Here is a 9,104-nt window from a genome sequence, read left to right on the forward strand (position 1 = left end):
AGGAAGAGTTAAGAAACTCCAGTTGTTATCTCTATGCAAACAAGCCATTAAGCTCTCCGACTAAGTTAATCGTGGAGAGGGCTGTCTTCTGACTTTTATTATCTCAACTGTAAGTGAACTGTTTACTTTTTCTCTGCTAGAGGAGAGGTCATTAGTTCACAGACTGCTCTGAAAGAATCATTTTGAATGCTGAGTGTTGTGTAATGTGCACATATTATAGAATGATGCAATGTTAGAAAAAACACTATATACCTGAAAATAAAAGTATGAGAATATTTTCTTTGCTGCTAATCTTCTAGAAATTATTCATGAAACACAACCAATTCATTATATCATATTTTTTTTCCGCTTCAGTGTCTCTTTAAATCAATTTAAAAATGTAGCAAACAAACTTTTCTTCTTTTATTTAGCTGTAAATCTATCAAAACTTTAGTGACATTTTAAAACAGACGTTATTCACATGTCCATCGTTCCATTACCAAGACCTTCTGCTTCACCTACATGGTAAATGACATAACCAAACCTCCTACTAAAAAGTCAAGTCACATGTGCATACATTGTGGAATGTATAAGGAAATACTTGGGCACCTTGGCAGATTAGCAATCGACTTTTTTCCCTTTCTTTTCCCCTAGAAGATAATTTTGCATCTTCCCTTTTAAATAAGTTTTCAGTACCTTACAATTGAAAAAAATACCAAAAAGTAGGACTCCGGCCCAACTGGCTAAATGAGGCCTTGTGTCCTTGGACCTTTCCTTCCGTGGTTGCAATGCCTCAGCAGACCAAGCTCCTTGTTGGTGGAACTTTCCCTTGGTCTCCGATTTTTGGACTCAGCTTGTTACTTGCGTCTGATGTTCTGAGAATGCAGCTCCACCTGGATTCATGGTCAACCCAGTTCCATAAACCCCTTTCACAATTATCAAAACAAACTTGTATGCCAGATTTGCAATTCTTCCAAGGTGCTTCTTGCTAAGACCTGGAGATCTCTCACCCCAAAAAGATCCAATCCATATTTATTATGTAGAAAATCACCTCCACCATTACAGACTCCACACCTCTGCTTGATAAAATGTTGGGCCCCCTGGGCTGAATGGGCAGCATTCATATCCCTTAATGTTCCTACTAGTTTAAGACCTTATACTGACCTAGCATTTCCATTAGTGTTATACTATATAATGTTTGCTTCTATTGTTACCTATACACTACACTGGTTTTATTGCATAGTCCTTTCTTTACCAGATCTGTACCTATCTTTGCGATCTAGTGATTGTATTGCTGTTTCTTTTTATGCTACTTTGATAAAATTTGCAAATAAAATAAAGTTGGAAAAAATGAAAGTACCAAAAAGTAGGTGAAAAGGTACTATTACAATTATTCTCAGTATTTTCTTGCTTGCTCACGGTTTACAAGGCATTTAATTAATTACATGTTAATATCACCTAGGAGAAAACTCAGGAGAAAACATGTAATTGCATATTGGCCCTTGTGGGAAGTCTGTATTGTTGTGCTCATTAGCTCACCGCTGAGCCTTATCTAACACCTTCCTGTTTTTTTGCCCCAACAGCAGATCAACCAAGACTTGAACATCCAGCTGCTGAAGGACGGCTATCGATTAGATGAGATCCCCGATGACGAAGACCTGGATCTTATTCCCCCCAAATCCGTCAACCCCACCTGCATGTGTTGCCAAGCCACCTCGTCTACTGCCTGCCATATCCAGTAATGAGAGAGGTGTCACGATCTGTGCATTCCACGATAACTGTAAATCTTTAACAGCCATTGCTTCCTCCTATGGTAGGACTCGCACCGATATGTGTTCATGGGGCCAGAAGAAACCAAAAAACAAACAATCCCATTCTCTTAGGTTATCTGCCATCCCATGTGACCAGCGCTCTGGAGTGTGGACTGATGGGCTGAAGATATAGACCCACCCTTGTAGGCCAGGAATGACAATACTAAAACTATAATCAATAGATGTTGGGTGGTAGAAGGGTGATAGAGAGGCAACAGTAAGCGGTCAAGTAGGGTAGATGTGCAACCCACTAGGCCTCCTCTATCAAAATCCTTACAACTTTATTCAGATACAGGAATACACAAAATGTATAGGTGTCTCCAACTTCCAAAGTTTGAGAAATCATGGTCTATAGTCATGGCCAACTTGACCAATAGTTGGTGTTGGCCAAAGCCATGTAGATAGCCATGCCTCAGTGTAGATGGATCTTAAAATGTATGTGGTCTTCTTTTCACGTATAAAGAGTAAAGTGTAGATCAGTGTCATGTGGATTCTTGGTAACCATTTCCCCAGCATATGCTACCTTCTCAGGGTAGTCATGGATTTTGGACCCTGAAAGAGGTAGAGCTCAAAGCTATCAGATTTACCATGAGGATTGGGCTTTCACAATTTTTGATGATCAGAGGATAGGTTATGATGGCACATTTAGCGAATCGTAGACCAGAGCTGAGCCCCATCGATCAAACACTGTGCAATCAAGTTTTCTCCACGATGATCATGTTGTGAAACATCTCATGTAGAAATACCAGTATAAAGCGATTATATACTCCGCTTTCATGATGGAATGCTCTGTTGAACCCCCCCAACCCCCACATTTACCCCACAGTAACGCAAATGTTGATGTGCAAGTGATCCCACGTGCATGAAGATGGGATGATACTTCCTGTCACATAGACATACACGTCCTTTGGTTTCTTCTGTCTCCATGTCTCTGTCCATATTTTAAAAAAACGATGAAAACAAATTCTGATACTCTAACCATCGATTTGAGTCTTTCGAAAAACCACCTGTACACTGTTCACAATCACTACCGCCTCCACTACCAGATTTGTTTTCACAAAGTCACATTCACTGACCCCGACAGATTAATACTATCAGGCTGCTGAAATGGGGTGGGCTTCCTAAGCAATGTGGTAAACTTCCCGAGGGTTGTGGCTAGCTTACTTGAGAAATGGGCTTCTAGAGTGATATGATGGGTTTCCCAAGTAATGGTGTGGACTAGAGTGATCAGACCGGCTTCTTGAGCAATGGGACCGGCTTCATGAGTGGTGGCAACGGGTTTGGCTTTCTAAGTGATATCAACTTCCTAAGTGTTGCGGCTTTCCTCCTGAGCAACGAGACTGGGTTTCTTTTATTGTAGGGTTTGCCACCTAAGGAATGGAGCTGGCTCTTGTAGTAAGAGCTGGCTTCTTCATCATTGCAGCAAGATCCTAAGCGATGAGTCTGGCTTTCTGAACCATGGTGCTGGCTTTTTGAGCAACAAATTTGCTTTTTGAGCGATGGGATTTGCTTCATGAGCAGAAGGCAGACTTCCTCAACAGTGAGGCTGGACTTCCTTTATGATGGGTTGGTTACCTGAGTAATGAGGCTGGCTTTCATGAGTAATGGGGCTGGCTTCCTCATCATTGGGGCAAACTTTGTGAGCTATGGCTTCAAGGGGAGTCGGAAGTTCCTACCTAGTGATGGACCTGTTTTTTCTGAGCTATGGAGTTGGTTTGGTGGATGGGCCTGGCTACCTGAGCAATAGGACAAGTTTCCCTGAACAATGGCATAATGAAAAATGGGGCAACCTTCCCAGGTCATGGGAGTTCCTTCATAAGTTGTGGGGAGTTTTTCCCTTGTGATGGGACTGGCTTCATGATTGGTGGGAAGTTCTTCCCTTGTGATGGGACTGGCTTCATAAGTGGTGGGAAGTTCCTCCCTTGTAGTTAAACTGGCGTTTTGTGCAACCAGGGTATGCTTTCCAAATAATAGGGATGTGAGCAATGAGGAACTTCTCTTAGGAATGTACACGGATTGCCCCCAAACCCCCTCACTTGCACACCCCATGTTGTTTGGTATGTAACTGCTGAAATGACGAGGTGTAACCACGTTTTTCAGTACTCTTTTTAGTCTATTCACACCTACCGTACTTTCTTTATGGAGTGAATTTTGCAAGAAGTGATAAAGCATGCAGGTCAGACACTGGTGGGCCAATAACCGTACATTTGACCATGTAGATGGGCATACATTGTGCTCTAACCCATAGAAATTAATCTCTCCTGGACCTCACGTCTGCAGTTCTGCAAGAACTCACACAATACTTAGGGCTTTTCCAACTTGAACAGCCCCCTGGGTGAAACAATTACAAACAATCTTTATGTCCAAGCATTGAACATGAATGTCTGTACCAAGCTCTAGTGAACCATAAAGTTTGCTGAAAGTTCAAGCTAAAGACCCCCCCCCCAACATCATCTTCCTGGTCTCCAAGGTGAACATCGGGTGACTTCTGGCACAGTCTTTGTCCTTATGGTTCCTTATCGCTTTGCTTCCTTCTAGAAAAAGAACCAATCGTTTGTCGAACCTGAGCCGCAGTCAGGTAAATCTGGCATATTGCGTAGTAACATTACGGTAACAGAGGCCAAAAGTTCAAGATTGCACCCTCAGCTTCCCCCAGTCACCTGGTAGGAAAATTGGTGCCACATCTTGTACCATTGGAGATCTTCCTATTTAGCACCTCTGTGTCGTCCTCTCTGCAGATGGCTTTCAGTCTTCCTCGGGACCAGTCACATCCTCTTGCCTCTTCTTTGGATATTATTTTAATGAATCTTGTAGTACGTTTACCTAATGAATATCGTGCTTACTCCCGGGAGACTGGGAGCCATCTGCCTCTCCTAAATCCATGGAATGAAAATCTTCCATCTTCGGCGGTGAGACGCATTTGCGTTGTCTGGACATGATGGCGACAGCGGGAACGTTGCCAAATGCTTAATATGGAATCAATCTCTTAGTGCAGCTCACGGCTAAATAGTCATAATGTTCTTCTCATTTATCGTGTGCCGTGTAGTCTTCAGACATCGTGCACAGAAATTCCTGAAGCTGATCTTGGTTCTCCTCTGTCTTTTTGAGATGTTTTCACCTATCATTTATGCCCCAAATATCCCTTATTTTTCCTGACACTTGTTAATTTCTAAGCTTCCAATGTGTCCTTGTGACTGCTCCTCACAGCTCAGGTCTGGTGGTTCTCTCCCCAGTTTTGGTAGCCGTTTGTTCGGGTTTGGTAGCCCTTTGCCCACCTTGTGGGCTAGCCAGGGACCCCCAGGGCACCACTATAAACCATAGTTGTGCAGATGTGAATGGGCCTCAACTACACACTGCAGTTACAATTCCTGACACACTACAGTATAGGGTTCTAGTTTGCCCACCTAGGCTTCTCTCCAGTGTTCTCCCCAGGCTCTTTTTGCCGGGCGCTCCACCCGGCTAGTTTTGTTGAGCACCCGGCTGTCATCGGCTTACCTCCCCCTATGCTGTAAGCAGAGTTGCTTACAAAAGCACTGGCCCTGAATTTTCTCATCACGCCCCACCCGGCTACTTTTTCATGCCACCCGGCTGGAAAAAAAATTCTGGGGAGAACTCTGCTCTCCTTCAGTAAATCTTGACCAATCCAAGCAAGCTTTCCATTTCTGTTTCTGACTTTTCAGAGCTGTGCAGAGGAATGGATCTTCCCTAAAATAAAGTATTTAAAAAAAGCATCCACAGATCCCAGCCTTCAGGGACTAGATCTTCATTGGTTGGCAGGGATCAGCTGACACAGAGGCCACCTCCCCTAGAGCATGTCGTCATTAGGAACGTGCTTAGAGACGCCCCCTGAAGCTATGTGCTGTATAAATATCACTTCCTGGCAGTTTGGCCCGCCTGTGTCTGGTCTGTTAGAGTATAAGGACTGTGGTTGGTTAGGACGCAATATGTGCTGGGTTTTAATTTCTAGCTTCAGCCTCCGCTCGCCCTGGTTTTGCGTTTACCCCTTCGCTCCACCCCGAGATAAACTGTTTCATATTGCTGTATCTCATACACATGACGTAGAATATTGCCTTAACCCCTGTAGAGTCGGAGCGGCCTCAGAGCATGCTGGGATATACTGGACAGCCCTGACTGGTTTGGAGGGGTGGCCTTCAGCTCCCCAGGAACTACGTTCCAGCATACCCGTCTGGATGTGCTGGGGCCTGTGGGTCCTCATGGGCCCGGAGGTCAGCGGGTGGCCTCACTTGGGCCGACGCCTTCACACCCAGCAGGGCGGCACTTTGGCCTCACATGGCCCTGTGGCACAGGAGAGGTTCGATGTAATTTTTATTGTTTTTTAATGTATTTATTTGAGGTCAGAATGTGTGTTTTTATTTTTGTTTGACTCTGTAAACATGTATAATATTTTTTTAACATTTCCATTGCAGTATTTATCAATGTTACTGGTGTGTGTAGTGTAATATGACAATATTAAAAGCATATCTATGAAAATGTGCCTCAGTGTCATCTGTCTTACTAGTGGTCTGTTATTATATATAGTGTTATTTATATAGCACCAACATCTTCCGTAGCGCTGTACATAGTACAAAACAAATAGTGGGGAGCAGAGATGCAGAAAAAGATAAAAACACTGTACAATCCGGATATCCAGCAATACAAATAGAAATACATATGTAGTTGTTGTGTGGATACATCACCCATACTGATACATGTTCATATGATAAATTACAGCAGAATAAGAAACACTAGGAGGAGGACCCTGCCCTTGGGAGCTTACAGTCTAGAGGGTAGTGGGTTGGAGACATTAGGGGAGGAGACACAGTTAGACACAGAGGAGTTAGCGGATGAGGCAGTAAGCCTCCAATTTTACCTGTAGCAAATTTTATAAGCTTCTCTGAACAGAGATGTTTTGAGAGATTTCCAGGCTCGTAGCATGACGGACAGGCTGGGGGAGAGCGTTCCAAAGGAGAGGGGACAGCCTGTGAGAAGTCCTGAATGCGGGAGAGAGAGGAGATAACCAAGCTAGAGGTGGTGTGTTGAGTTTTAACATTACTTCTGGTCTTCAGAGGACCCCCTGTGACTACACTGTCCTAAATTGATCAGAAAATCGATCGAAATGCAGAACGGACATGTTGGAAATAAGTGATCTGGCTGGTAAATCTCCCAGAAATGTTTATGGTGTGTACCTAGCTTTATACCTTAGCACTAATCCCCCCCCCCCCCCCCCCTCCTTCCTTGCTGTAAAGTAGGGATGGTCAGAAATGCCAATTTCCGATTCCGCGGTAATTCCGCATTCCACCATTGCCAAATACCGACTCCGCTTTCCGCTACCAATTTCCGCATTCCAATGCGGAATTTCCGCCGGAAATCGCGGAAATTCCGTCTGACTTTAACATCGATTTTCTCAAAAACTAGAAGGTCTTTTTGAAAACTTTTTTTTTGCATCTTGTTCAGAAGATTCTGTTTAATAAACCCTGAAAATGTGGTGTTTCTAGGACGTACGGGGTCTTTGCTATTAACCGTTAAAGTCGGTGGATTTTTCCTGTAATGTAAATGCAGAAAATAGGCAGAAGCAGATTTTCTGCATTTTACATTACAGTAAAAATCTGCCGAATTTAGTGGTTAATAGCAAAGCCCCCGCAAGTCCTAGAAACGCCAAATTTTCAGAGTTTAATAAACTGAATCTTGTGAACAAGATGCAAAAAAAAGTTTTCAAAAAGACCTTATAGTTTTTGAGAAAATCGATGTTAAAGTCGGGCGGAATTTCCGCGATTTCCGGCGGAAATCCGCCTACTGTAAAGCATAGCAAAACCTCAGGCGCATAACCGTTGTCTGGCTGCTGTGGTCTAGCGTGCACCTCCAATCTATGTTGGCAGCTTTAAACACTCACTTGTCATCTCCCTATAGAGGCTTCTGGTGGCCGGGGGTAATGAAGAGGCAGTTTTTTTTTTTTGCTGTGCTTCTTCTTACCTCTTCTTATCTTCTTAAGATAGACAAAAAAATGACACCAATGGGATTATAACAACAGGATCTCAACAATATGGCCATATGGGTAGACAGATGGCAGATGAGATGTAATGTATGTAAATGTAAGATCATGCACCTTGGACGTACCAACGATAGCACACCATATTATATGATGAATGGCTTACAGCTGCAAACATCAGCCTTGGAGAAGGTCTTGGGAATACTGGTTGATAAGCTGAGGAAATGTACACAATGCCAAGCAGCAGCAGCTAGAGCAAATAACATTCTGGGATGTATAGAACAGGAAATATCTCCAGATGGTAGTATACTACTCGCTCTGTATAATTCACTTGTGAGGCCACATCAGGAGTATGGAATACAGTTTTGGGCACCGCACCATAGAAAGGATATTGGCATACTTAAAGGGGGTACGAAGATGGGCAACTAAATTAATTAGAGGGATGGAAGAGCTCACCAAGAAAGGCTGGACAACCTGGGCTTATTAACCTCCTGAGCGGTATGGACGAGCTCAGCTCGTCCATCACCGCCGATGGCTGCCGCTCAGGCCCTGCTGGACCGATTGTTATCAAATAAAAAGCAGCACATGCAGCCGGCACTTTGCCAGCCGCGTGTGCTGCCTGATCGCCGCCGCTCTGCGGCGATCCACCGCGAGCAGCGGCGAAAGAGGGTCCCCCCAGCCGCCCGAGCCCTGCGCAGCCGGACCAATCAGTTCCGGCCAGCGCTAAGGGCTGGATCGGAGGCGGCTGACGTCCATGACGTCACTCCGCTCATCGCCATGGCGACGAGAAAAGCAAAACAAGGAGGGCTGCTCATCGCGGCCCTTGTTACTTCTGATCGCCGGAGGCGATCAGAAATATGCAACAGGAGCGCCCTCTAGTGGGCTTTCATGCAGCCAACTTTCAGTTGGCTGCATGAAATAGATTTTTTTTTATTAAAAAAAACCCTCCCGCAGCCGCCCTGGCGATCTCAATAGAACGCCGGGGAGGTTAAGATAGGAAAAAGAAAAAACTTCTAAGGGGTGGCCTGTTTAATGAATAAATACATGCGAGGGCAATACAAAAGCATGCCTTCCTCTGGATCGACTGGCATATGTAAGGGGGCTGGACGGTAATGAACCAGTTTATTTCTTTTTTGTTTTGGTTGGAATTGATGGACGGATGTCTTTTTCTTCAACCGAACTACCTGTAACTACTATTGTCTGCTACTGCCAGTGGGGATTGGGGCGGCACTGGGCTACAGTGAGAACATTGCTGTAACCTACATTGGAGGTTCCATCTTGTTTTATATTGTACAGTGGAGGGGATGGGTGAGGCAACAGATGACTGT

General features: G+C 44.3%; 1 protein-coding gene across 1 annotated transcript in view; it reads left to right on the plus strand.

The window, feature by feature from the left end:
- FAM219A (family with sequence similarity 219 member A) overlaps window positions 1–6,281 on the plus strand; it is a 121,152-nt gene extending 114,871 nt beyond the window's left edge. The window contains exon 6 of the mRNA XM_068253075.1: window positions 1,563–6,281. Coding sequence (XP_068109176.1) covers window positions 1,563–1,721 — 159 coding nt within the window. The 3' untranslated portion in view covers window positions 1,722–6,281. The remainder of the gene's footprint in view (window positions 1–1,562) is intronic.
- The last annotated feature ends 2,823 nt before the right edge of the window (window positions 6,282–9,104 follow it).

Source organism: Hyperolius riggenbachi, chromosome 1 (assembly GCF_040937935.1).
Source record: "Hyperolius riggenbachi isolate aHypRig1 chromosome 1, aHypRig1.pri, whole genome shotgun sequence".
In the NCBI taxonomy this organism is placed as follows: Eukaryota; Metazoa; Chordata; class Amphibia; order Anura; family Hyperoliidae; genus Hyperolius; species Hyperolius riggenbachi.